At 60.2% G+C, this 27,706-nt stretch overlaps 1 protein-coding gene across 3 annotated transcripts; it reads left to right on the top strand.

Annotated features, from left to right (window-relative positions):
• Positions 1–27,670, top strand: EPHA2 (EPH receptor A2). Of its 3 annotated transcripts, none has more exons than XM_034671254.1 (17): positions 1–191; positions 4,759–4,826; positions 6,850–7,519; positions 15,607–15,762; positions 15,883–16,215; positions 16,635–16,750; positions 17,408–17,561; positions 18,026–18,125; positions 18,650–18,705; positions 18,915–19,040; positions 19,136–19,321; positions 19,521–19,582; positions 19,676–19,885; positions 20,079–20,228; positions 20,915–21,108; positions 21,729–21,884; positions 26,723–26,828. In XM_034671254.1, the coding sequence occupies exons 3-17, from the start codon at positions 6,859–6,861 to the stop codon at positions 26,826–26,828; spliced, it is 2,766 nt and encodes a 921-aa protein (XP_034527145.1). In that variant the 5' UTR covers positions 1–191; positions 4,759–4,826; positions 6,850–6,858. The 3 variants fall into 3 exon arrangements, with proteins under 3 accessions (XP_034527145.1, XP_034527144.1, XP_034527146.1); XM_034671253.1 differs by having other exon boundaries at positions 122–191; positions 21,709–21,884; positions 26,723–27,670; XM_034671255.1 differs by lacking the exon at positions 1–191 and having other exon boundaries at positions 26,723–27,670.
• The last annotated feature ends 36 nt before the right edge of the window (positions 27,671–27,706 follow it).

Here is a 27,706-nt window from a genome sequence, read left to right as displayed (position 1 = left end):
TGCGCGCGGGCAGCGGGCGGGCAGCGGGCGGGAGCGGGCAGAGAGGCGGGCGTGCGGGCGTGCGGGCGTGCGGGCGCCGAGGACCCGGCCCGGAGCGAGGAGGCGGCATAGCGTCTGGCGCCCCGCGCCTGCCTGGCCCTGCTGTGGAGCTGCGTGCTGGCCGCGGCCGCAGCGGCGCAAGGGCAAGGAAGGTGAGTGGTGCGCGCGGGGCCGCCCCGGCCCGCCGCAGCCCGGGCGGCCCGACCCCGGTACCCCCAGCCTTTCGGAGCCGCGAGGGGCGACGCGCGCAACTTTGGAAACCGACCCGGCGCCGCCAGCCCCGGTGTGCTGCGGTCGGGAGGGCGCGCGCGCTGCCTTCGCGACGAATCTGGGACCCCCCGCCCGGGGTTACGGGGCCTCTGGGGACTAAGGGGTGGCGGCCGGGCGCGCGGGGCTCGGAGGCCGCCGAGAAAGGGCCGAGGCGCGGGCCACGCGGTCGCAGCCCCGGCGGCGGCTTCGGGAACGCGTACCGACGGGGGTGCGGGGGTCCCTTGGAGAACGGGATGCCTGAGGGGCTTTCCGCAGACTCAGCCTCTTGGTGTCCTGTCTTCAGTAACACGCTTGCCCCGATTTCGCGGAGAAGCATTCCTGTGGAGGCCCCTCATTTTTGGGGAGGGGGCTCTCCGGCCGGCAGGGAGCCCCCTGCGGAAGCCCCTGCACCCGGAGATTTTCTCCACGCCTCCCTTTGCCTCCAGTCGGGCAGGAGAGTATGGGGGGAGTTTCGGGCCAACCTGCCCACGCAGAGCCTCCCTGTCTTCCCAACCCGCATTCCCAGGCTCGGGGGTCAGGTTCGGGGCTGCGAGTGCGGACAGGAAGTCCCAAAGTCAAGCGTTCTGAGCAAGGGGTGACTCAGAACGAGGAAATGCGGCAGGTGGGGGCGCGGTCTCTCAAGGTGTGGAGCCGTCACCCCAGGGCCACCGGGGAGTCCGGGCATCCGGGGGTGGGGGACTGAATCACCCACCCCCGCCCCAGCGCTCCCGGAGCGGCGCCGGGTGAGGGGCCCCGCAGACTTTGCCCTGGGCGGGGCAGGTGTGTGAGTGGGGGCGTTGCCCCTCGGCTAGGGTCGCCGAGCGGATGGGGGCTCCTGCCCTTGGCCGAGGACCTTCCTGTCCACCCAGCCAAGGCCGGCTTCGGTTTCCAACAGTGAGAGCAAGTTTTCCCCGTCTGCCTGGGCAGAGCGAGGCTTCCGCAGGCTCCAGCAGGGGGAAGTGCAGAGGAAACCCAGGCCGGTGAGAAGTTTCCTTGAGCCTTGCTTTCTTTTTCTGCCTTCCAAAAAGGGGTGGGAGGTTTTGCTTTTCCAAGTTGAGAGGAAAAGAGGCCAGAGCTGGAGCTCTTGGAGGTGGAGGTGGGGGGCGCATCCTGTCCCAGTTCCTGCATGGGTCAGGGCTCCGGGTCCCAACTTGCAGGAGTGGGCGGCAGGGATTTCTGCCATCTCCAGTACTCACCCCCCTTCTCTCTACCTCCCAGCTTTTGGTCCTCCCCCTTCCTGGGGGACTGTGCTTGGAGAGAAGGGGAGAGACAGCTGGAATCACTACAGGCTTTTCTGGAAGGCTGTCCTGGGGGCAAGGGGATTAGGCAGGACCCACACTACTGAGCGGGTGTGCTGCAGCCCCGCCACCAGCCTGAAAGCCTGGAACTGCCTGGTCCTCGTGCCCCACATTGTGCTCTCCCCAGCCTAGCCCACTAGCTGCCCCCTCCATGGGACGGAGTAGGAAGAGGGTGGGTATTGGAGAGTCCTGGGGTGGGGGAATGTTTTTGCTTAGGCTCCAAGAGTCCCTGTGAACAACTCCCTAGATATGCCCTACAGTGGTGGCTGGGGGGGCGGCGGGTGTTGGCCCAGCTGGCAGCTGCTGGTGGGTTCTGTTCTTTGGTTTTGGGGCCAAATGTGGTAGATCTGTCTGGGGGTGGATGGGGGGTTGTGTGCGCAGAGAGAAGGACCCACAGGCCCCTTCCACCCTTAACCCAGGCTGCTGCTCACTTCCCTTCTCCTTTCTCACTTCCACCCTGTGGGTAGAGGAGCCAGAATGCACTTGGAGACCCAGATGGAGCCTGTCTGGATTCTGCCAGTGGACAGCCACTGAATCTGTCCTCTTTTTGCAAATGGGGAAACTGAGGGAGGCGCAAGCTAAGCCCTTGCCAGCCCGGGCCCTCTGCACAGAGGGTCAGCTCTGAGCGTCTGGCTTCTAGAGCTGCTGGAGCCCAGGGCCCCCGGCATTGTGTTTTCGTGGCTGATTTTCCTGAGAAGCCGAGTAGCTGGGCATGGATGCAGTGGTGCTGATGAGGTGGCTGATGGGAAGGGGCTGGAGAGGGCTCCGGGGCCCTGGAAAGTCCTTGGCTGGCTTTTGTAAGAACCCCGTTTTCCCTCTGTTCCCTTTTTTCCCCACAGAGCCCCCTTTCTTTAGGAATTAGCTGGTTTTGGTTAAAGTGGGATGTGGGGAGCAGGGAGGTGACCCCAGGTAGTGCTGTGTTTGAGTAAAGAAAGCAGTATGACATTCGTGATGGACCTGAAGGCAGGGAAGTCAGAGAGGGAGGTTTCCTAGGGGTGGCAAGAGGGATTGAGGGCTCCTGGATGAGCCCTGCCCAGCCAGGGCCTCTCAGTGAAGGTTTCAGGGGCAACCAAGGGGCTCCCTGCCCCCCTCCCCCACCCATTCCAGGGAACCCGAGCCTTCTGTCCCTGGAAGAGCTCAGGGAGAGAGAGCCGCACCAGGGCTGGGCTTTGGTTCCTGGTGATCGGTTCTAGGGAATTTCCAGGGAGGGGGCTGTGGCTGGAAGCCCCCTGGGGAGGCTCCTTCCTGTGTGAAGGCTTCTTTTCTTCTCAGATTGAGCCCTGTGATACTTCTAGAGCCAGGCCTGGGGCTGGAAGGGGAATGTACTCTGGCAGGGGTGGTGGGGTCCCTCTGGGCCAGGTTAACCCTTCAGAGCCTGGGAGCCCTGAGCCCCCTCCCTTGGGGGCACAGTCTGCGGCTTCCTACCGGTCTGGGGAGGAGGGGATGTCTAGAACTGTGGGGGGCATTCACTCTTGTCCTCCTACCCACCCAGCTGGAGCCAGGAACCCCCAGATTCCTTCCTTTGTAGCTAGAACATTCCATTTGCTAGTGGGGTGAGTGAGTTTTCCAAGCCTCGGCCCCGGGCATGCCCGAACAAATCTGTGCCCCTACCCCACCCGCCTCCAGCCACCCTCCCCTATCCCCGTAGCCTTGGGACAGGTGCCACATCGGATTTCCTCTTCCCGGTCTGGGCTGCAGAGCCCTTCCTAGAGAGATTTGGCCCAGGTCAGCAGCCGGTGTTGGCAATGCCTCGCATCGGTCCTGGGGGCCTTCAGCCTAGGGGAGGAGGCCATCCTAACCCCAGGAGAGGATTTCCAGGACTCCTCTCTCAGTCCCCTCACTCCATCCCACCCCTAAATCGGGACCATCTCTGCCCCCTGCCTGCTCCGTCCCGTGCTTAGAGTTATTCTTCCAAGTCCTAGGCTGGAGGAATGCTGCTTCTTGAGGCCATATTCCTCATGCTCCAAGGCAGTGAGTGTTTGGTCTCCTCCTTCCTCCACCTGAGGGTTTTACTCTCTGGATGGGGGGGGAGGGGGACACACTGTCTAGATTCCCTGCCAGAGCTCCCCCAGTGTCCTTTCTCTCTAGGGACGGTGGGTGGTGCCTGATGGGCCCGGACTTGACTTGGCGATGGAGGAGGGACACTACCCGGGGTCTTGGGTCTTGGCTATAGCCACTGAGCCTGCCAAAGAGCCAGGGGTGGACCGATGGGAGCTGCCCAAGGGCAGGGCTTGATCTAGGGAGGCCGCTGGCAGTGTGTCCCTCTGTCAGGTTCCAGATGCCTCTCTGGGGACAGCATGGGCCTGGCAGCTGATCCCTGTGGGCCTGGAAGTCCCCTCTGAAGGTTTCCATCTCTGTTCCCCCAGGCACCACTGGCAGGGTAGTAGCCAGGGTGTGAAGGACAGGGCAGACGGAGCGACTTTCCCAGGGACGGGACCTCGCCAGCTGTGTGTATCTTTGGGCCCATCCTAGAGGCCCTATGGGTTCAGAGCTTTATCTTGCCTGCTCTGTGGCTTTTGTGGTGGGAGGATCAGTTTCCAGAAACCCCCCACTCATCGTCCCCCCTCTCCTCCCTGGAGCTCTTCCCACCTGTTAACAGCCCTCTCGGAGTGCCACGAGCCATGTATGCACATATGTGCTGCTGACGTATGTGCTACGTGGCCCGGGTGGGGTGGGGGTGTTTCATGCTGAGGGGGGGATGTGGCAGGAGCAGACATGAGTGTCCCCGAGGCCCACATGCATGTGAAGTGCTGCTGAGGGGCCTTGTTTCCGGAAGCAGACGGGTCGGGTGTGGTGTCACTTACCAGCCCTGCCCACCCCAGCTCTCTGCCCAGCTGCTGTCCCCCTGCTGGGCTGAGCTCTGTCCTGCTCTGCCCTGCTGGGGGCTGACCAAGGGGGGAGGTGGCGTGGCTGGAACTGTGGCCTGGGAGATGGGGGGCCTAGTCCTCACCCAGCCTGTTGCATGGCTTTGCCTGGGTCCCCTCCCTTCCCTGGGTCCCTGTTTCCCTCTCTGTCGGGGGACAGGTCTTTGGGATATAGTGACCCCGTATAGTGGGGTCTCTCTATGAGAGCTGAGGAGTTGGGACTCCTGGGGGACTCTCACCTTTCCCACCATGGCCTAAGTCTTAGAGACGCCCCCAAGCTCATGGGCCCTCCCTCCCATCTCTTGCAGTTGTACTGTTGGACTTTGCTGCGGCTAAAGGGGAACTCGGCTGGCTCACGCACCCATATGGCAAAGGGGTAAGCCTGCAAGGTCAAGCGTTGGCATGGGGATGGGGAAACTGAAACCCAGGGAGGATGGGGCTAGCCTAAATTGAACAGCTCAGCCAGGGATCACACTCCTGTTTACCACACCGGGCTCAGAGTCTGCCCTCCCAGATCCGGGGTGGGGTTGGGGTGCTGGGGGTTGGAACGTGGGGAAGGGAGAGGCAGAAAGGGCTGGGGAGACGGCTGGAGGTCCCCGGCAGAACAGGGACCCTTGGATGCCCAGAGGAACCCCCTCTGGTTTCCTCCATCTACCTCTTGGGAGGAAGAGGTTAAAGGCTCCCTGTCTTCAAAGTCCCAGCCCAGAAGGTGAGGGGTAAGGGAGAGACCTGGAGCAGAGGCTCACAGGTTCCTGTAGCCCCGGGGAAACGGGATCCAGTTCCTTCCTGCTTGCCCCTCTCCCTTCTCCCCCAGCCATTACTTCCCCTTCCTGCTAGGGGCTGAGTTTGTATTGCCTCATTTCCACCCAAGACCTGCCCCCCTTCCCTGCCCAACTGTCACCAGGACTGGTGGGCAAGACATTGGGATCCCGGCTTTGTGTGATCTTGGGGAAGATAACTACTGCTCTCTGGATCTCAGTTTTCCCCTCTATATAATGGGCCCTTGCTGAGTTTGTCCTGGGGTCCTGAGCCAGGGAGAAGTACATCTCCAGGGGTCTACTTGGGGCAGTTCCCACTGCTGGCCCGATCTGTGTGAGTCAGGTGCTTGTCCCTGGTCACCTTAGCCCCGTGCGGGCCTGAGATACAGCTCTATAGATTTCCAGAATTCTGGAATGTCCAGCTGGGAGGGAACACAGATCACCTAATCCAACCCTCTCATTATACAGGGTGGGAAACTGAGGCCCAAGGGCATTTGAGTGAGGCCTTGGCCAGTGTTATACAGTGTAGTGTAGGCCTTGTTTCCCAGCCCCTCTGCTTTTATTCATTCATTCATTCACTTGTTCATTCAACAGATACTTTCCTGAGCACCTACTCTGTTCCACGTAGGCCCTGGGGATGCATAAATGAATGCAATGCAGTCCTTCCCCTGACGAGCTCAGAGTCTGGTATGGGAGCCAGGTGTAGGTGTCACCACATAGATGCCAAGTGCTGTGATAAAGGGAATATGGAGACTGTGGGAGCCAGAGGGGGGCGCTTGGCCCAAGTCTTCCCAGAGGAGACTGAGCTGATGTTCTGAGGGGGGAAGACCGTGTGCCGGTCTGTTCCAAAGCCAAGATCTAAATAATGCAGGGTCATTCATTCTTTTTTTTTTTTTTTAAATCATTTTATTTATTTATTTAAGAAAGAGAACGAGAGAACACAAGCAGGGGGAGCAACAGAGGGAGAGGGAGAGGCAGGCTTCCTGCTGAGAAGGGAACCCAGTGATGTGGGGCTCGATCCCAGGACCCTGAGATCGTGACCTGAGCCGAAGGCAGATGCCCAACCAACTGAGCCACTGAGGCGCCCCTCATCCATTCTTTTTGACTTAACCCTTTCCCCTGCCCCTCACACCGTCCGTAGATACACACATCCAGTAAATACGACTATTACGACTAGTGATACCAGCTGCCTGTGTGAGAGCTGCTTTGTCTTACCCGTGCCAGCCAATATGTTTAGCAGTTTGTAGACACGCTGTCGTTCGCCTCACGGCCATTCTGTGACGCAGATCCTGTCCCCATGGTACAGATGCGGACTTCGAGGCTCACAGAGCTTAAGTGACCCACCGAGGTCACACGGATCCCCCAGACTCCACCCCCGGCTCCCAGTCCAATAGAGAGGCCCAGCACCCTGACCCTGGGGTCAGAGACCCCAGAAGGACAGGTCGTAGCTCAGCCACAGTTAGCCCGTGAGGGTGACCTGTCGCCCCTCTCTGGGCCTCAGTTTCCTTCCCTGTTAATGAGGCTCGCAAGAACGTAAAGCGTCGTCCCGATGCCCCGCTCTGCCACGGGGGCATTGCCTCTGGGCCTCAGCATCTCCCCGGGTGCCCGCCCACACTAAGCCGTCCCCCTCGCCCCGTGCAGTGGGACCTGATGCAGAACATCATGGACGACATGCCCATCTACATGTACTCTGTGTGCAACGTGGTGGCCGGCGACCAGGACAACTGGCTCCGCACCAACTGGGTGTACCGCGGCGAGGCCGAGCGGATCTTCATCGAGCTCAAGTTCACCGTGCGCGACTGCAACAGCTTCCCCGGCGGTGCCAGCTCCTGCAAGGAGACCTTCAACCTCTACTATGCCGAGTCGGACGTGGACTACGGCACGAACTTCCAGAAGCGCCAGTTCACCAAGATCGACACCATCGCGCCCGACGAGATCACGGTCAGCAGCGACTTCGAGACGCGCCACGTGAAGCTGAACGTGGAGGAGCGCTCCGTGGGGCCGCTCCGCCGCAAGGGCTTCTACCTGGCCTTCCAGGACATCGGCGCCTGCGTGGCGCTGCTGTCCGTCCGCGTCTACTACAAGAAGTGCCCCGAGCTGCTGCAGGGCCTGGCCCGCTTCCCCGAGACCATCGCGGGCTCGGACGCGCCCTCCCTGGCCACGGTGGCTGGCACGTGTGTGGAGCACGCCGTGGTGCCGCCGGGGGGCGAGGAGCCCCGCATGCACTGCGCGGTGGACGGCGAGTGGCTCGTGCCCATTGGGCAGTGCCTGTGTCAGGCCGGCTACGAGAAGGTGGAGGACGCCTGCCAAGGTGAGCGGGGGTCTGGGGATGCGGGGAATGGGGGTGCTGGGGTGGAGGCTGGGCTCCTGGGTTCTGGGGTCGGCTCTGGCACCGTTGGGACCTTGGGAAGGTCGCCCCTGCTTTGATGTGCGGTGGTTCTCTGAGTGGAAATCACGGAGCTTTCCTGGCTTTCGGTTTCCTCATTTATGGTTGGCTTCGCTTATTCCCTGAGAAGGAATAAACTGAAAAGCGGGATACTGTGGAGGTTATGAGCAAGGATTCTAGGGCAAAAATGCCTGGGTTCAAATCCCAGCTCTACGTTTAGCTGTGTGACTTTAGGCCCGTTTCTTAACCTCTCTGTGGCTGGTTGCCTGCTCTGTGAAATGGAGAGAAACACAGTGCCCATCTCGTAGGGTTGTTAGGATAATCAAATGACCTAATGCTCATGGAGTGCTTAGCTCAGTACTTGACACGTAAGTGCTTTCAAGCGTGCTTGTTATTTTTGATTCATTCCACAAATATAACTTCAGCATCGGCTATCTACCAGCACCGTGGACACATGGTCCGGTCCCCGGAGCTCGTTCCATCTCTTTTAACTCACTGTGTGACCTTAGGCAAGTCACTTAACCTCTCTGGTTCTCAGGCTGCTCTTTTGTACGTGGCGGTGAGGGAACTGGACCCAGGATTCACACCCTCTGGCTGCGCACGGATCACCTGGGGAGCTTTTGATAAAGGTCTGCATTGAGGTCAAAGTGGAAGGCAGGTGCAAAGTCTGCCCTCCCTGCCTGACCTTACCCCGGGGTCTGGACCCAGGTTCTCCTGACAATCTTCTACTGATAACAAATAGAAGCCAGAGGAGGGGCCCGACTCTCTGGGGCTCTGTCTGGGGACGGGGCCTGGGCATTAGTGAGCTCACATCAGGAGGCTGTGACTTGGCACAGCCAGGGCCTGTGACAGCGGAAATCTCTACAGCAATGTAGATTTTTTCAATGGGTGACTTTTTCTAGAAATGGCTGTGGGGCAGGGCATTTGTGGAATGCAGGCCAACCGTTGGAACGCCAGCTCATCTGCTCTCTCTGGGAATTTCTATGCTGAGATAAGCGGGGTGTTGAGAAATCGGGGTTCAGTCCTTACAGTGGCATGTACCCACTGGGTGATCTTGGGTAAACCTCTCTTCATCTCTGGCCAAAAATAAGGCTTTCTACTTGGTTTGTTAGCCCTAGATCGTGCACCAGACGAAGGAGGTTGAAATGTTCGAGGAGCCTCAAGCCTTTTCTGACAGGCTGTATTTGCTTCTTCAAACAGATCCTCAGAACCTTGCTTAACACAGTCTGTAAACCCCTGGACGAGAAGTTCCCTAGTACACCTGTGGTGTAGTCTCTGGTGCGGCCCTTCCTACCTCCCCATTGTCCTTCCAGCTCCCCCTGTGCCGAGTCTCTCTTCCCCATCTGGCCCCTGCTTTAGGTGACCTCCAGTGCACACTCCCAGTTTCAGACAATGACTGCGGGGTGGGGGGGCAGAGGCAGCCCAGTGGGTCGAGCAGGCTCCTCCCACATGACATCCTCACACAAGAATGCAGGGGTGGGGGGTGAGGGGCAGCTGAAAACTTTCCACAGGCTGGTGATTCAGGCCCTGCAGAGATAAGTGGACGTTGGGGTTGGGGGGGTTTGCGGGGAGGGGGAGACTCTCTCCAGTAAGGGGGAGCCGGCTTCCTTCCCCTAGAGGTGGGGGGGGGTCAGGGTTCTGGCAGGCTTTGCCTGTGAAGAGCTGCGTAGGCCGCGGATCGGGAGGACTGGTTTCCAAGAGCAGAATCCTTGACTTTACTGGGGGAGCCCTCTCAGCTGCCAGCCGCCTGTCACCCTGCTTTTTCCTCCTTGAGCTCCCTCAGTGGGTGTCTGTCACCCTGCTTTTTCCTCCTTGAGCTCCCTCAGCGTGGCTCTTAGGGGCCCTCGGTGTGTGTGGGAACCCGCAGCCTGGCTGCTCGATATCCCTACCGACGTTCACAGCAGCCCCTGACCATGAGGCCGGTGGAGATAAAAACAGTAGCTCCTATAGACAGGTGCCCTCCACAGGCAGGCGGGAGCCAGGCGAGCGCTTTACCAGCACGCTTGCTGAGTCGGGCCCACCTGTCTTCGAGACACTTCGTAGACGGTAGGCTGAGGCTCAGAGAGGTGAAGAGGCTTGCCTGGAGTCACACAGCAAAGATGTGTGGTTGCACCGGATTTGAATCCAGGCCATGCAGCGGCGCCCAGGACTGAGGATGGGTCAGGAAATGGGGCGGGAAATGACCAGTTCCTTTGGAATCCCTGACTCAGCTCCTGGCCAGGGGATGGAGCGTGAGCTCTCCGGGCAGCCCCCGGATGGCGGGTCCTGGTGTGGGAGGGTGGACGATCGGCCGGCCGTTACTGAGCACATGGAGGGAGAAGTGGAGGCAGGTGCAGGGCCAGCCCTCCCCTCCCAACCCTGCCCGCCTGACCCTTCACAGGGCCGTGGACTCAGATTCTCCCACTGGGGCTTTTACTGATGACAAATCACGCCCAGAGAGGGGTGTGGATTCCCTGAGGTCACCGAGCATCTGGTCTAGGTCATCTTCAGAGCTCGCTGCTTTCAGGGTTCTTTCCCCAGGAAGCTTGGCACTCAGGAAAGGGTTAAATGGACAGCAGAAGGGAGGCACTTCCCAGGTGCTGCGATTGGACAGGTGGGCACCCTGCCCGGAGAGCTCTGGAGCTATGTCAGGAATGAGCCCACTTTACTCCAGGCCCCCCCCCCCCGCCCTGCCCCCGGCCTTGCCTGGTGCCTGGGGGATAGCGGAGGCTGAGGGGCCTCTCCCCGGTCCTCTCCCCTGGGGCGGCTTTGTCTCTGTTTCCTGTGTTGGCATCCCGCTGAGCTGCTGGGGCCCTGCCTGGCGCCTTGGGCCTTGGCCGTGGGCGCTGCTGGCCAGGTGAGCAGGTGGCCAGCGGCTTTGGCCAAAGGCTCAGCGCGGCAGATGGGAGGCCAGAGCTGGAGGTGGGCACCGTGGGGAATTCCCTCTTTGGAGGCTCCTGCGCCTTCAAGGGGTCCAGGCCCCTGGGGATGTCTCCTCTCTAATTTCTCTGTCCCCTCCCCCCCCGCCGGTTCATAGGGACATCCCACCCAGTCCAGGCACCAGGCTGAGTATTTCTTATGGTTTCCTTCAGTCTTCACAAAGCCAGAGAGGCTGAGGACGTTAGCTCCATTTTATAGATGAGGAACCTGAGGCCCAGAGAGAGGAAAGAGTGGCCAGTGAGCAAAAGAGTAGGGGCCTGGCACGACGAGGGCAGCGTACGGTCCCCAGCTACTGCCCCTGGCATGTGTCCTCCCCATAAGCTGTGTGCCCTTGGCAAGTCCCCTCTGGGTTTCATTCACCCCACCTGTCAAATGGGTGGCTTGGACCCTTGCTGACCTAGTGATCAGAATCTTCCTCCTGTGATTTTCTACCGAAAGCCCGAGAACCCAGATTGCCCTGGTAAACAGCTGACTGGATGACCTCAGCACGTGGGGCAAGAAGCAGGGTCCTGGTACTGGCAGCCTGAGTGGCCTAGGCCTAACCCAGGGTCCATAGCTGAAGGGAAGGCATCCCCTGGGCAGGGGATGGCTCTGGTCAAGGTGGTCTCGGGGAGGTTGGCCCCGGGCTGTGTGAGGGGCCCGCTGAGGCAGGACATGACTGATCCCCAGGCTGGGGGCTCTGTGAGCTGTTGACTCTTGGGCACGGCCCTTCCCCTTCCTGGGCCTCATTTCTGTGGTTTCCTCTGGCCTGCTGGGGTGGGAGCGGGGGATGGCGGCTCCCCACCTCTGCCCCCACCTGCCCCGCCCTCAGCTCACACCAGGGGCGGGCAGCTCCGTGGGGTGGCCCCTCCCACCATCTCCGGAGGTAAGTGGGTCCCCAGAACGGAAGGAAGGAGGCAGGGAAAGCAAACAGAAGATAAAAGGCTGCTGGTGAGGAGATAGCAGGAGGTGGAGGCTGGCGGTGTGTTGGGGGGGGGGAGGGAGAGGGTGTTTTGGGGGGGGAGAGGGAGAGCCGTGCTTATCTCAGGCTTGGGGGAGGAATGTGCCTGAAGATAATTCTCCAGGGTGTGTGTGAAGGGGAAGGGGGCAAGATGCTAGCAGCAATCGGGGCCATGGGGACATCCCCACATGGGGCTGCCGGAGCCCCTGGGCAACAGGAAGCCGCCAGGGGCGGGAGCTAGCAGTTCCCCTCATTGGCAGGGTCGATGACTTCTGGGTCACCATTTGCTGCCTGTCAGGGCACAAGACAAAGTCCACGCTTTGCCTCCATGGCCTGGGGAGGTGACTGGCCCCAGGTGAATGGCCACTGCGACCTCTTGACCCTGTGACCTCACCACTACCAGTTGGAAAGGTGGTTGGGCCTGGGGGGAGGTGCTCCGCCAGGGGCTAGATTTGCGTCACTCCAGAGGGCGGAGGGCGTATGTCCCTAAGTCGCTCCACGCTGCCACCTGAGACGCGGGCATCGGGAACTGGAAAAACCGGGGTGCAGCTCTGGGTGCAGCCACCGTGGCCCAGTTCCCCTGCTCGGTGTGTCCCGGGCCCGCCAGGCTGCCCTGGGCAGAGAAGCTCTCCACAGGTGTGCCAAGGCCAGGCTCCTGTGCTGGGCAGGTGGATGTCCCGGGGCACCGTCCCCGCAGGGTCTCTCAGGGCACGGCGACACCACTCACTCCTGTGGCGTGTGTTTAATGCACATGTCCTAGGTTTAGCCATTGACTCACACATTTGTTCATTCATTCGTTCATTCATTTGTTCATTCGCCCACCCGTCCCTCCACCAAGTCAGCCCTACTGCGTGCCGGACCCTGTGCTGAGCCGTGGGCCGCAGAGAGATTGGGCGCCGTGCCTGCTGCCAGGCTCGCAGAAGACGCTACTAGGAGCAGGAGTCATTTCAAAGGGAGCACGAAAGCCAGGCTGAGAATTCCCCCGAAGCAGAAACGGTGCTCATCTGCCTCACCATCATATCCCGGATGGTGCCAGGCACGTAGGAAGTGCTTCATTTCTATTTGGTAAACATAAGATTGAGTAACAGATGCCCCCGTGGGGCAGAAGAGGGCCAGAAATTGGGCAGTCTGGGAGGGCGGTGGAGAGGCGCTCCAGCGGGGTATTGAAGGGTGCATAGGAGTCCCCCGGTCGGCTAAGGGACCGTGGGTATCTTGTGCCCGTGGGTGTGTTTGGGTGTGTGTGACCGCCCGATGTGTGCCCAGGATGCCAGGAAATCCAGCCGGGCGAGGTCAGAAAGACACTGGGGCTTGCTGCTGTCCTCCCCGTGAACTCTGGGGCCCCTGAGCACTGGCCCACTCTGGCAGGGCCCCGGGGACAGCCCCTTGTCGTTGTGCGGTCGGAGGTGGGGGCGGCACGTTCTCGTCAGTCAAGCACATACCCTGTTGACGCTGCCTCTCCGCTGTATTATCTGGCATATCCGCAGCGGAAATCTCTCCAAATTCCCTCTTTCCTGCCAGCAGCAGTCAGGCCACCCCCGGGCTCTGGGGCCAAAGAATGGAACTTGACTCTTCCCCTACCCCACCTTCCTCCTCTTGGCACAGGACTGGGGGGGCCGGGGTGCGGGGGCATCGTGGGGGGTTGTAGGTGGCTAACGCCTTCGGTAGAACCAAGCCCGAGCTGTGGGGGCTTGTGGTCCCCTCCCCAGCCTGGGCTGGAAGGTGGTTCTCGGGGCCCCCTGAGCACCCCGGCTCCCCTGGGCCTGGACCAAGGGAGCCAGCCCTTACCCAGGGTATGGGCCCCTCCAGGGACAAATCGGGGCTCTCGGGGGAATTGAAATCCCAACATAAAATGGCCCGGCTCTCTGGAGTCTCATTTTTACTAGAAGATGTGGGGAGAAGAGAGCTATTTTTGTAATGTGACGGATATGTAAGGAGGAATGCAGAATACACGTGAGGGGTGCCTGGCTGGCTCTGTCGGTGGAGCCTGTGACTCTTGATCTCGGGGTTGTGAGTTCGAGCCCCACATTGGGTACAGAGATTACTTAAAAATAAAATCTTAAAAAAAACCAAACGCCTGGATTGCTGAAGTCGTAGGAGACTTGGTTCCTCAACCAGTGGTGTAGGGTTGACCCTGCCCTTGCTTCACCTGGGCCATAAACGTGCCGCGTTTGAGAAGACCTGTCGGGAGGTGCCACACACGTACCCACCCCCCCCAGCTACTCTGATCTTCTGGCTCTTGAAGCGGGTCAGGACTCCTCTCCTGTCCCTTCGAGGCTTGTTTCAGAGCATTGGTTTCTCTTTGCTCTAAAACGAGACGCGTGTGGGAGGAGAGGGGCTCAAAGTCAGGCGTCCTGGGTTTAGGCTTTGGTTTTGTGTCTTAGGAGCTTGTTGACCTTGGACAAGTGCTCTTGCCTCTCTGGGCCTCAGGTTTCTCCCCTCAAAAGTAGAATGAATGAGACGGCGCCCACAGTTGACGAGCTTGTCGTGAGGAATGAACGAATGTCAGGGGCGTGGTCCGGGAGCTACACACAGTAGGTGCTTAATCAGCGGTCACTGTTTGTGTCCCAGGACACAGAGCAGGAGTGAGGTCCCAGGCCCCCTCTGTCCTGGACGAGCATCCTCAGGGCCTCTGCTGTGGTTCTGACATGGGGGCGGCGCGTGGCAGGACAGGCTGCTCACTCATGGTGGGCGAGAGGGGCTGCTGAGGCGTCCCTTGAGTCCTGTCCCCCAACTCCCAGTCTTGCTTCCCATCGCCGCTCACGGAGGGAACTGGAAAAGGAGGGAGACCTTGTCCGAGAATTTTTTCGACAGTGTAAATCTGTGCCATTTTGCTCTGTGTCAAACCTTCAATCCTTCAGTGACTCACTTTGCCCCTGGATAAAGTCCTGGCTCCTTGGCCTGGCATTAAAGGCCTCGTTCAGTCTGGTCCCTGGAAACCTCTTGGCCTTCTTGCCTCCTGCTCCCCCCATTTATGCTGAGAAAGCCACTCATACTTTCTGTGTGAGTCTTGCTGTTTCTCACCCATACCTCCTCCTTACAACATTTCTTCCCTGCCGAACTCCTACGCAGCCTCTAAGCCCCAGCTGAAATATCCCCGCTATGACTCCTCAGATCTCCTTAGCTCTTGCCTACCCCTTTATGGCAAACATAGTCATGCGCTCCCACTTCCTGAGTTCAGGGGCTTTGTCTCATCTCGGGGACCACACCACGGAGTGATGTCCTGAGGTGTCCCAGGATGCCGTCCACAGAATAAGATGGAGGCGGGTACAGTAATGGTGGGGTTGCAGAAGAGGTCCCTAAGGTGATCCCACCCCCATTCTGGCCACTTGGGCAGCTGCCCAAGCCCACACCATGGGCCCCGTGTCTAGGCAGCTTCCTGCCTGTGAAGCCAGGAAGGGGCTTGGGGCAGGGGCAGGATAGGGTGGTGGGAGGAAGAAGCCTCTGGAGTCAGGTGCCTGAGCCCCTAGCCGGCCTGGCCAGGACAGGACCTTCCACCCGGGGAGGAAAAGCTGCTTCCTGGCTGCCCTTGTGAGTGGCGGAAATGACTCGGTCCTGGAAGCAGCTCCACAGAAGGTGCTGGGGGCCTGGCCTTTCCTGCTTCCTGGCGGGCCAGCCCCGGAACAGGAAGGCAGTCGGGTCCTGGGGTAGGGGGACACCTGCAGGGGTGGCATCCTGGGCGGGCGTGCCTGGCTGCTGGGCTGAGGCAGTGGTGACAGTGGGTCAACAAAGGCCAGCAGTGAAGACGCAGTTACTGGGCAGCTGGAAGCCTAGGTGGGGCCCCATCGGGCTGGTCTGCAAAATTAAAGGGGAGGAGGCAGGCGGGCAGCATGGTCCGTCCGGTGCCGAGCCAGGTGTGAGATAGGCTCCTCGGGTGAGATGTGAGCCTTGCACGCCAGGCTCGGGTGTGGCCCCGGTTGTAAGAGCTGGCAGGGAGTGTGCAGAGCTTTGGAGCACACGGGCGAGGCACTTCCTGGGCGCCCAGCATGAGCTGGACGCTTGCCGTGCACTCTGTCATCACGAGATGCTTTACCAACGAGAAAACGGGCCCAGAGAGGTTCAGCGACCTGCGTGGGGTCCCCACGACGAGGTCTCACTAGAAAAGTCGCCTCGGGTGGGAACTGGTCGAACTCACGTCTGTCCCTGTGTCCGGCAGCCTGCTCGCCTGGATTCTTCAAGTCCGAGGCGTCCGAGAGCCCCTGTTTGGAGTGCCCCGTGCACACGGTGCTGGCCCCCGAGGGGGCCACCTTCTGTGAGTGTGAGGAAGGCTACTTCCGGGCCCCACAGGACCTGCTGTCGATGCCTTGCACTCGTGAGTCTTGCCGTGGTCAGGGAGGGCGGCTGGGGCGGGGGAGGGGGACGGAGACATGGCCTGCTGCTCGACACGTCCAGGGCATCCGGGGCTGAACTCTGGCCTCTGCCCTCTGTGCAGGCCCGCCCTCCGCCCCGCACTACCTCACGGCCGTGGGCATGGGCGCCAAAGTGGAGCTGCGCTGGACCCCCCCCCAGGACAGCGGGGGCCGGGACGACATCGTCTACAGCGTCACCTGCGAGCAGTGCTGGCCCGAGTCGGGTGAGTGCGGGCCCTGCGAGGCCAGCGTGCGCTACTCGGAGCCGCCGCACGCGCTGACCCGCACCAGCGTGACGGTCAGTGACCTCGAGCCGCACATGAACTACACCTTCGCCGTGGAGGCCCGCAACGGTGTCTCGGGCCTTGTGGCCAGCCGCAGCTTCCGCACCGCCAGCGTCAGCATCAACCAGACAGGTGAGGGCCGGGCGTCAGCGGGACGGCCACCCAGGGCTTGGCTGCGTCGGGAGGGAGGCAGCAGCCGGGGCTTAGAAATCCGAGCTCGGTGACCTCTCTCAATTTCCTCCCTATTGAGAGAGGATTCAATAAATTTTTATATATGAAGCTCCTAAAACAGTGCCTTCCCACAGACAGGCTATCCCAAGGGTCAGCTGTTGTTTGAATTTTATTAGTCACGTGCTCATAGCTACTCGGAGGGGCCCCGGGTGTGCCAGCCCGTGGGGTCCAGGGCGGGAGGCTCTGCCAGGAGAATCCCAGCTTGGGATCTGAGGAGCCTGGGCCGTGGATGGGACTGGGTCTGGGGGCACTCACCCCCTCTCCCCCAACTGCCCCCACGTGGCTCCTCACACCCCTCCCCCGCACACCGTCCTGCCCAGAGCCCCCCAAGGTGAAGCTGGAGGGCCGCAGCACCACCTCGCTGAGTGTCTCCTGGAGCATCCCCCCGCCACAGCAGAGCCGTGTGTGGAAGTATGAGGTCACCTACCGGAAGAAGGTAACTCACGGGGTCAGGGCTGACCCCGGCTGGGCTGTACGGAGAGGACTGATGGGACGCATAGATGCTTACCGCATTCTGCCGGTGAGGGCACTGGGGTCTGGGGTCTTCGTGAGAGTCACCTCTCCCGGGTCAGCACAGCGGAGAGTTGTGGGAGAGAAGACACAGTGTTCTGGAATCCCCAGAAGAGATAATCGGGGTAGGGGGAAGAGCCAGGGCTTGGCGATCAGACAGACCTGGGTTCGAGTTTAGGGCATGCCTTTGCTGGCCGGAACCTTGAGCGACTCACTTCATTTCTCTGAGCCTCCGTTTCCTCCGCTGTAAGAGCGTCAAGGGGCATCTGGGTGGCTCATCTGGTTGAGCGTCTGGCTCTTGGTTTTGGCTCAGGTCGTGGTCTCAGGATCATGGGATCGAGCCCCAGGTTGCATTGGGCCCCACGCTCAGCAGGGAGTGTGTTTCTCCCTCTGTCTCTCCATGTGCTTGTGCTCATGCTGTCTCTCAAGTAAATAAATAAAATCTTTAAAAAAAAAAAGGTAAGTAAAATCTTAAAAAAAAAAAGCATTGAGTTTGCTAACGTAAGTGAGCCCCCTTGCTGAACTGGGCGGGGGTGGTCTCTGGAGAGCCGAGCTGACGCCCCCGCCCTGCCTTCATTCACAGGGCGACTCCAACAGTTACAACGTGCGCCGTACCGAGGGCTTCTCTGTGACCCTGGACGACCTGGCTCCGGATACCATCTACCTGGTCCAGGTGCAGGCGCTGACGCAGGAGGGCCAAGGGGCTGGCAGTAAGATTCACGAGTTCCAGACGTTGTGTGAGTCGGGCATCAGGGCGTGGGCCGGGCCAGGGCCAGGAAACAGAACGGTTGGGACGTCTGGGAGGAGGAAATGGATCAAAGAACGTAGACATGCCCCCCACCTGGTCAGCCAGGGCCTGGGAGAGCCTGGTAGGGATTGGCCCCAAGGCTGGGGAGGGGGACCCAGGGACATGCATTCAGGGCAGTGTTGTGAGAAGGAAGGACATGGGGTCCAGCATTGGCAGACCCAGTTCAAATCCCATGTCGAGGAGAGAGTCCCACACACCTGGCTGTTCCTACCATATTCCCTAGGGAAGATCTGTCATTTACCATCTATGAAATGGGAATGAATATTCTCAGGAAGCGTCACAAGCAAAAGCATCCCGCACACGTCCCTAAAGTGGTCCTTGGGTGCAAAGGGGGCATTGCCCTGATTTAGAGTGCGGGGGACAACCTCGTCATCAGCTGGTCTCCCCTGACAGCCACGGAAGGATCTGGCAACATGGCGGTGATTGGCAGCGTGGCCGTCGGCGTTGTCTTGCTTCTGGTGCTGGCGGGAATCGGCATCTTCATCCATCGCAGGTTTGTCGGAGCCCACGCCCGGACTCCCCAGAGGGCTGAGGTGGGACACAGAGGGCCGGGAACCTCGGCTTCCCTTCTGGAAAATGGGGCTGATGGTAATCTGATCCCCACCTGCTGGGGACCCCTGTAGACGCGGTGAGCCGTAAAGTGCCCAGCGCAGCGTCTGGCACGCCGCGGGGGCTGGGGACGTGGCAGTCATTATCTTTGCTCTCGTTAGTAACTGTGTGTCCACATTTCCTCTGGACACGCAGGCAGGAAGCTCTGGGAGCTCTAATGAGGAAAGCCCTCATTATGGCCACTTAAGGGGCCATTATGGGGTGTAGATCCCAAGAAGGGAGGCCTGCTTGCTCATTTCCTCCCCCCCTCTCCCGCTGCCTTCCCCGCACCCTCCGCCTGCTGAGCAGAGTGCCCAGCACACCAAGCCCCGGCTTAGGACTGGGGGGGTTGGGGGGAGCAGGAGACCCATGGCCAGAGCAGGTCGCTGACCTCCCCTGTGTGTTCGGCTCCCCGTGGGGTTCTCTCAGGAGGAAGAGCCTGCGGACCCGCCAGTCCTCTGAGGACGTTTACTTCTCCAAGTCAGGTGAGATGCTGCGCCCTTCTATGCCCCACCCTACCCCACCGGCCCCACAGGCCCCCCAAGCTCTGTGGGGGAGGTGGGGCAGCCAGGCTGTGCCCAGGTCTTCCATGGGCGGCTCAGGGGGCCTGGGCCCTCATGTGGCCTCCTCCTCTTGGGTGACCCCTCACAGGGACCCCTCCTCCAACTGTGACCCTGCCTCTCCCCCCTTCCAGAACAACTGAAGCCCCTAAAGACATACGTGGACCCCCACACGTACGAGGACCCCAACCAGGCAGTGCTCAAGTTCACCACCGAGATCCATCCCTCCTGTGTCACGCGGCAGAAGGTCATTGGAGCAGGTGAGCACGGCGCCCTGCAGGGGGGCCTGGGACCCTGTTGGGGGCGCCCCGTGGCCGGGCTGACTGGGTGCCCCTCCCGCCTTGTCTTCCCGCAGGAGAGTTTGGGGAGGTGTACAAGGGGACGCTGAAGGCATCGGGGAAGAAGGAGGTGCCCGTGGCCATCAAAACGCTGAAAGCTGGCTACACGGAGAAGCAGCGGGTGGACTTCCTCAGCGAGGCTAGCATCATGGGCCAGTTCAGCCACCACAACATCATCCGCCTGGAGGGTGTCGTCTCCAAATGTGAGCCCGGGCACGGGGCGCGGGGATGGGTGGCCCCCCCCCAGGGCCTGACCACCCACAGTGGGGGTGAAGAGGGACTGCCCCCTAGGGCCACCAAACAGGGGCTTTGTCCGTAGCTGTGCCCAACCCCCNCCCCCCGTACCCCCCCCCACCGTCTACACCTCTGGCCACCCCCTCACACCTGTGCCCCCCTCTGCAGACAAGCCCATGATGATTATCACTGAATACATGGAGAACGGGGCCCTGGACAAGTTCCTTCGGGTGAGGCTGCAGGTCGGGCTGGGTGGGGGCCCGGGGCTGCTGGACCCCCGGGGCTGCTCGCGGGGACCCTGGCTGAGGGCCTGTGCCGTGCAGGAGAAGGACGGCGAGTTCAGCGTGCTGCAGCTGGTCGGCATGCTGCGGGGTATCGCGGCCGGCATGAAGTACCTGGCCAACATGAACTACGTCCACCGCGACCTGGCCGCCCGCAACATCCTTGTCAACAGCAACCTGGTCTGCAAGGTGTCCGACTTCGGCCTGTCCCGCGTGCTGGAGGACGACCCTGAGGCCACCTACACCACCAGCGTAAGCGCTAGGGTGGCTGTCGCTCCCGGGGCTGAAGCGGGCTCCGCGCTGCCCCGGTCCCCACACCCGTGCGCCCGGGCGTGGGCCTCCGCAGGCAAGCAGGCCTCCGGGGAGCACGGGCGCGGGGCCCTGGCTGCGAGAGCCCTCGGGCCGGCCAGAGGGACCGTGGTGACCGGGCCCGGGTCCCCCGCAGGGTGGCAAGATTCCGATCCGCTGGACGGCCCCGGAGGCCATTTCCTACCGCAAGTTTACCTCCGCCAGCGACGTGTGGAGCTACGGCATTGTCATGTGGGAGGTGATGACTTACGGCGAGCGGCCCTACTGGGAGCTGTCGAACCACGAGGTAGGCCCCCCGCGCCCTGCCCAGCCCTCCCCTGTCCTGAACTGGAGCCCTTCACTCCTTTCTGCACTCGGGCGGCTGGGCAGAGAAGGGTTTTGGGGGCTCATCTGCATCGGGTGCCTTCGGTAAATGTTGTTTGAGGGCCTGCGGTGAGCCAGGCCTTGTGCTGGGCTCTGGAGCCAGTCCCTGCCTCCCGCCGGCAGAAGGACAGGGAAGCGAGGAGTGGGGCGGGGGTGTTTGTCTGCGTGTGTGCGTGTGGTAGACGCATTTGTGTGCGGGAACGTGCTCGCCCGGTGTCTCATGCAGCCTGGACACTGAGGCGCGGCAAGGGGGCCGGGGGAAGACACGGAGTGGGTAGAGGGCTCTCGCTGAAGGGAGTGGCTGGTGGAGACATCCCGAGACTGGAGGGAGGCTGGCTGCAGGGTGCACAGCATAGCTGCTGCCTGGTGTGCCCTGGAAGGAGCAGGGTCAGGAGCCCTTGCCTCCGTGGAACTCTGGAGAGCGCCCCCTTAGCATCTGCCCTTCCTGCCTCTGGCTCGCTCGTATGTCGGACTCTAGAAAGAAGGCTCATCCCCTCTGCGTCTGGTGCTCCTCTTCCCTCCTGGGCCCATGGCACGTGCGGGGCCTCCTCCGGGAGCCTGCAGGGGTTTGGCGGCCGTGCAGCCCTGCCGACCGTCCTGCCTTCCCAGGTGATGAAAGCCATCAACGACGGCTTCCGGCTGCCCACGCCCATGGACTGCCCCTCGGCCATCTATCAGCTCATGATGCAGTGCTGGCAGCAGGAGCGCATCCGCCGCCCCAAGTTTGCCGACATCGTCAGCATCCTCGACAAGCTCATCCGAGCTCCCGACTCCCTCAAGACCCTGGCTGACTTCGACCCCCGGTTAGTTCCGTAGCCCCCGTGCCTGGCGGCTCCCAGTTCTCCTGAGCCGCTTCGGTCCGGCGGCTGGCGGGGGGCCGGTGGGCAGGGGGCTCGGACCTTCTCCGTGGGCTTTACTTACCCTGGACCGGGGCTCAGAAGACTCGAAGAGAAGCAGTTGACATATATGGGAAATGCGCCGGCACCGCGCTCCATGCCTAACATGTTTTAACTCATTCAAACAACCGATGAGATGGGTCCTGTAATTATCCGCCTTTTGTTGATGAGGAAGCTGAGACAGGACGATTAAGTATTTTATGTGCTGGCAGGTGGCCAGGCTGGGGCTGTGCCTCCAGGAACCTGAATCTTAACATTTTGTTATTTTGTGGTTATTGCTGGTGGTGTTGCCANGGGGGGGGGGGGGGGGGGGAGGGGCAGCAGGAGCTGTAAACACTGAGTGCTTCTGACACGCCAGCCTGTCTCCCTGAACCCTACCCGACTGGGCTTCTCTGTTGCCCAGATAAGGAAACTGAGGCACAGGGCGGTTGGGTGAATCGCCCAGGTTAGGGACCGGCAGGCCTGGGGCCCTGGGGCAGGCTGACTGCCGCCGCCATTCACCAGCAGGTGGGTGACTCCCATTGCAGGGTGTCCATCCGGCTGCCCAGCACCAGCGGCTCCGAGGGGGTGCCCTTCCGCACGGTGTCCGAGTGGCTCGAGTCCATCAAAATGCAGCAGTACACGGAGCACTTCCTGGCGGCCGGCTACACCGTCATCGAGAAGGTGGTGCAGATGACCAACGAGTGAGTCCACCCCCCCCCCATGCGCCTCCTGCCTCCGAGGCTGCCTCCCGCCCCACCGCCCGCCCACGCTTCTCCCCACCTGCCCACCACGCCCCTCTTCCTCTTTCTCTCTCTTTTTCTTTCGGGGGCAGAGAGGCTTCCCAGGAAGGGCAGAGCCAGGCCAGTAGCTAGGAATTCTGGGCACTCACGCCCGGCTCCCCCTCTTCCTGCATTTTTTTCCCCAGATGGGAAAATAATCGTCATTGTCATAGTTGGAGCAGTGTTTCTGGTGGGCTGACTCTGTGCCAGCTGTGGGCCTGAGCACTTTGAATTAGGCTTCAGGATAACTCGGCAGGTGGGGCTTGTCCATCTCCCCGCTGGGCAGGTGGGAAACGGGGGGCGAAGTGCAGTGACTTGCCCAGAGTCCCACGGCCACTAGGGGCCTAGTAGGGTTCCAGCCCTGGTCAGTGAGAGCCCAGAGCTCAGGGACCACGGAGGTCTTTAGTGGAGAAACTGAGGCTGGGAGGCTATGTAGCCTGCCTAAGGTCACACAGCCGGTTAGGGGCAGCATGCCTCTCCAGGGTGCTGAAGGGAAATGGGCAGAGCCCTTGGACTTCCTGGCTGTTGCCTAGGACAGTGTGCCATAGGCCATCCCTTCCCGGGACCTCTTCCCACAGGCTGCCCCTTGGGAGCTCTGCTCTGTGCTCCAACGTTAGGGACCCTTCCCGGCATGGCCTTGGCAAGGACACCTCTTCCCATCCCTGGAGGGAGAAGACATGATCCTCTTAGCCTTTTGTGCCTCTAAAAATAGTGTTAAGTCCCAAGAGCCCAGCTTGTTTAGGGTCTAAGGTCAGGGCCGGAATGGACCCTGGGGCTGGGAGGTTTTGGGAATCACATGGAAGGGTCCACCCGGCCTCCCACAGTTCTGGGTCACAGAAGTTCTGGGATCTGGGCTTGAGCAGGAACATTCTCCAGGGCCTCTGAAGACCACTCAGCTGGGCTGGTGATTGCCGGCCAAAGCTTCTTAGATCAGGCCGTGGCCCATCCCAGGGGATGGGGAGTCAGACAGGGCCAGAGGGGGCCAGAGGGAGGCCCCGAGAAAGGAGATGGGTCCCAGGATATCTTCTGTCTCCAGCCAGCAGCAGTGTCCCAGGCTCAGGCTCTGCAGTCACACTTGGCTTCAAGTCCCACATCTGTCACTTCCTAGTGGGAGACCTTGATCAAATTAGATTCCATGTGTGAGCCCTGGTCCCTGTTTCCCTGCCGTGCAGATGGCACGGGTGAGTGCAAATGACACGCGTAGTATACAGTAGGGGCTTAACCCATGTCACTCCCTCCTCTCCTTGACCCCCTTGCTCTCAGCCTGCAGCCTGTGGGCAAAGGCCAGGATGTCTGCACTCCCTCCTTTTGCCTCGGAACCTGGAACAGCCCCTTGGCCCCTCCAGGGGCTCCCACCGGGAACGGCGTGGCTACTTTTGTGGGTGAGCAGAGCAGAGGGCAAGGAGAAGGGCTTATAGGAAACACATGTTCTTAGAAGCTTCCCAAAATAGCCCGGGGTGCTCCTCGGCCAATTCCTTTCCCACGAGCAGGGACAGGGCTGTCTTGGATGGATGGAGGCTGTGGTGTGTGTGTGTGTGTGTGTGTGTGTGTGTGTGTGTGTGTGTGTGTTTGCTTGCATGTGTGCTGTGTTTGCATGTGTGCTGTGTTTTGAAAGGCCTGAATAAAGGCAGGAAGTCATTCCATGCTCCCTCCATCTCCCACCAGCTCGATGGTGCTCCGAGCTGGGGCCTGCGTGACTTACCAGCACTGCCACCTTCTTTATTTCAAATAAATGAAATGAATGGGGATCTTAGAACACTCTTTTACCCCAAAGGCTATGTCTACACATGCCGTGAGTCCCAGTGGGACGCAAAGAGCTGGTATCAGAACTCAGCACTTTCCCCAATGGGGTCGGGTTGGGGTCGGGTCGAGGTTTAGGCTTTACTGTCCCCTCCCTCCCCACTCCCAAGGGGCCGGCTGGGCAGGTCCCACAGCAGCCACCTTTTCTCGGATGGAGCATTCACTGCATTATTTTGGAGTTGCTTGAGTTTCTAGCTAGATTCGTGGTTCTAAATGTCTTTTGAGAACTAAGGAAGTGGTAGAGATTGTAGCCCAGAAAAATGCCCCGTCCAACAAGAGGCCTTGTCCGGTGTCTGAGGCGACACAACATGGCTTTTTTGGGAGGGGGGCCCAGGCCGATGGGGCTTATGGTCGCCACGTGCCCTCGGCGCAGGCTTGGTGCTGAAGCACTGTTTGCTGGAGGAACGGATCGTTGGCGTGGGAGGCTCCAGGAGCCCTCTCTCACTGCTCGTGCCCAGGGCCAGTGCACGGTAGGGACTTGCTGGGGAGGTGTGGCCTTCGAATCTCCCAGGACCAGGGCTGGCATTGAGAGTGCTCAGGAAAAAGGTAGCCTTGGTCATGTGTCTCCCTACCCCTGTGATCAGAGTGGATAGGAGTGACAAGAGGGAAACTGAGGCTGGGGCAGGAACAGTCTTGGGATGGGCTGTGATTCTCACCTTCTGTGCCTCTGTGGTTAGCAAATGAGGCAGGGAAGGTGTTAGGGTCTCTTCTCTGTGAAATGGAGTGGAGCTGGGGTAGTTGGCTCAGGGAGCATCTAAGCCAAGCTTCCCATTTTACATATACAGAAACTGAGGCCCAGAGACAGGATAGGACCTGCCCAAGGCTTTGAAGAAGTCCAGGACCAGAATTTGGCCTCTTGCCTCCCAGCCCAGGGGTTTTGCTTCCTAGAGAGGCCTGAGGAGCAACGTCAGCTCCCACCCTGTCAGATCAACGCCGCCAGTCTGGGAGAGGGGCCCAAGGCGGCCTGGGCAGTGGCTGCACATCCCCTAAAGCAGCCGTTCATTCATTCAGCAGGTCCTTCTTGAGGACCTACTGTGTACCAGGCCTGTCCTGGAGCCCAGGGGCCTAGGTCTCTGCTGTTACCCTCCTAGCACTCACTTAACCCACACGTTCTTTTTTTTTTTTTTTTTAAAGATTTTATTTATTTATTTGAAAGAGAGACACAGTGAGAGAGGGAACACAAGCAGGGGGAGTGGGAGAGGAAAAAGCGGGCTCCCAGCGGAAGAGGGAGCCCGATGTAGGGCTCGATCCCAGGACCTTGGGATCATGCCCTGAGCCGAAGGCAGATGCTTAATGACTGAGCCACCCAGTGCCCCTCACCCACGGGTTCTTAAATCATACATCAGGGGGGTGCCTGGTTGGCACAGCGGTTAAGCGGTCTGCCTTCGGCTCAGGGCGTGATCCTGGCGTTATGGGATCGAGCCCCACATCAGGCTCCTCCACTGTGAGCCTGCTTTTTCCTCTCCCACTCCCCCTGCTTGTGCTCCCTCTCTCGCTGGCTGTCTCTACCTCTGTTGAATAAATAAATAAAATCTTAAAAAAAAAAATCATACATCAGGGTCTTTGGGACCCTATAAGATGCAGACTCCCTGCCCCACCTTCAGAACTTCAAGGTCAGTGAGTCTGGACGTAGGCCCAGATTCCTGCCTTTTCAGGAAGTGCTTCCTTCCCTGGGGGTCCGAATGCCTCCCTGGGAACCACACTTGGAGACCTACAGGTGTGGGGGAAACAGCGCTGCTTTTCAACAACCCCAGCTGTCTTGGTTGGAATGGCCTCCGTGGTGGGTTAGGAAGTTCTCCCCGGTGTCTGACTTCTGGCCTTCCTGCTGCGGTGGGAGCAGCCAGCCCCTCCTGGAGGTCCCTGAGCCACCCTCCCCACACACCCGGGTCTGCCCTTCCCTGCCCAGTGCTTCTCCGAGGGCTCCCAGAGCCTGTGGGAAAGTCATGTCTCCGGAATTGCAAACAGGAGCTCGCACCATATTATTAGTTTCATTTACAGCCAGGAGACGGCCCATAAAAACCTGGGTGTTTTCATGGGTTTGGGCTGGTGGGTGAGGGTGGTGGAGGAGAGAAGTCCCAGAGTGAGCAATAAACGTCCTGCTCCAGGGCTCCTGGGAGCATAAGTAGTTTTACAAGGGAGGGGGGGGCATGGAAGGGGGGCAGGAGCGGGCTGTGGGCTCCTGGGCACATCTCCCCATCCGGCACCGAGGCTGTTCCCTCTCTGCCACCCATCTCCACAGGGTCGCCCACCCTCCAGTTAGGCACTCATCCCATTTTACAGGTGAGGAAATTGAGGATCCTAAAGGGAGAGCACCTGCCTTGGGGTGACCTCATCACCTGACTGGTGACCACGAGCCCCTCCCCTTAGCAGCCTGCAGACAGAACTTTAACCCTTGAGGTCCCCCTGCGAAGTGCTTCCCGAGTTCTTCCTCAGTTATCAGCAATGGGAGCTCGAAGGGAGGAGGGGTGGAATAAAGCAATGGCTGGGAAGGACCTTTCGGGGAGAGCTGTGAGCAACAGCCCTAGAGGGTCCCTGCCCCTGCTCCCCTGCTCCCCTGCACCCAGTGATTGCTGCCCTGGGGAGAGGCCTCAGCTGGAGACAGTGAGGACAGACCCAGGCTGGGGGAGAGGAGGCATTTGTTCACAGCTGCTCCGATTTCCAGCTCCTCCTCCTCCTGGTTGTGTGACTTTGGACAAGTTACTTCACCTCTCTGAGCCTCAAATGTTCAAATCTGCAAAACGGCAGTGAAAAGAGACCCTGCTTCACAGATGATAGCGCAGGTTTCATGGGGGAGGGGAGAAGCTTCTCACAGAGTGGGCGCTTCTATCACTTTCCTAACCCTGTCACTGTTAGCAAGCCTTCAGGATGTGGATCCCCCTGTCAAGCCTCTGCGCCACCCCCCACTCCCTCTTCTCCCCCCCACCAGCCAGCCCCTGACTCCCTCTCTCCCTCACCCACAGCGACATCAAGAGGATTGGGGTGCGGCTGCCTGGCCACCAGAAACGCATCGCCTACAGCCTGCTGGGACTCAAGGACCAGGTGAACACAGTGGGGATCCCCATCTGAGCCCCGGCAGGCCTGGAACCCCCTTGGCCAAGAATACTTGAAGAAACAGTGGCTTTCCTGCCAGCTCTGCTCTGGGCCTTGAGGGACCTTAATTTATTTCTAGTTATTCTTTACTGATGCCACCCTGAGGCCTCTGCTGGGGGGGTGGGTCTCAGACAACACCTTGGCCTAAACTGGGGAGACGCTCAGGGACCCCGAGCTGGGGGCCTCTTCGTCTACGAAGAAGAGACTGCCAAGCACTTAGCAGGCGCCGCCATGTTCCCAGCATCCCCCGGGGCAGGAGCCCCGCCAAGGCACCTGGACAAACACACAGGACGTTTCCAGACTGACCTCCCCTTTGCCGTCTCAGGGGTGGAGGGGTTCGCCTCTGGTCACGTGAACAGGGTACCTCCAGCCCCACCCACAAATGAGAAGAGGACAGCCGGCCAACTCAGCTGGGCAAGACCCAAAGTGCTTCCCCGGTCCCTCAGGTGCCTTCCTCAGCCCCCAGGCCCTGCCCTCAGCCCCAGCAGGCCGAATCTTGCTTCCCCGGGGCCCTCGCAGGATGCTTGGTTGTGTCGAGGTTTTTTAAAGTATATATTTTGTACCTTGTGGGGTGTATGTGTGTGTGGCAGGGGGCCTGGCCAGGGCTGGGGGGCAGACGGTGGCCTGTGTCAGACATTCCCAGGCTGGGGGCCAGTCTGTTAGGTCTCCCTCCTCTTTAGACAACATTTACTACTCTGTCAGTGTTACTGATTTTGTTGAGTATTTTTTTCGAACCTTAATTTATTATTATTTTTTTTATATTTATTGTTAGGAAATGACTTACTTCTGTTGTGGAATAAAACTGCAGATGATTCAAACTGATCTTGGTTTTGAGTCTTTGGGGGAGCAGCAGT

The sequence above is a fragment of the Ailuropoda melanoleuca genome, chromosome 11 (assembly GCF_002007445.2).
Source record: "Ailuropoda melanoleuca isolate Jingjing chromosome 11, ASM200744v2, whole genome shotgun sequence".
NCBI classification, from domain to species: domain Eukaryota; kingdom Metazoa; phylum Chordata; class Mammalia; order Carnivora; family Ursidae; genus Ailuropoda; species Ailuropoda melanoleuca.
The sequence above is the reverse complement of the archived record's forward strand: the minus strand, read 5'-3'. Positions and strand labels throughout refer to the sequence as shown.

What these genes read in the sequence shown, in the direction of transcription:
- EPHA2 (XM_034671255.1), top strand. Translation starts at nt 6,859, where the DNA reads ATGCAGAACATCATGGACGACATGCCCATCTACATGTACTCTGTGTGC. An exon ending in GGTGGAGGACGCCTGCCAAG is followed by an intron (nt 7,520 to 15,606) that starts GTGAGCGGGGGT and finishes TGTGTCCGGCAG; the next exon opens with CCTGCTCGCCTGGATTCTTC. An exon ending in CGTTTACTTCTCCAAGTCAG is followed by an intron (nt 18,706 to 18,914) that starts GTGAGATGCTGC and finishes CCCCCCTTCCAG; the next exon opens with AACAACTGAAGCCCCTAAAG.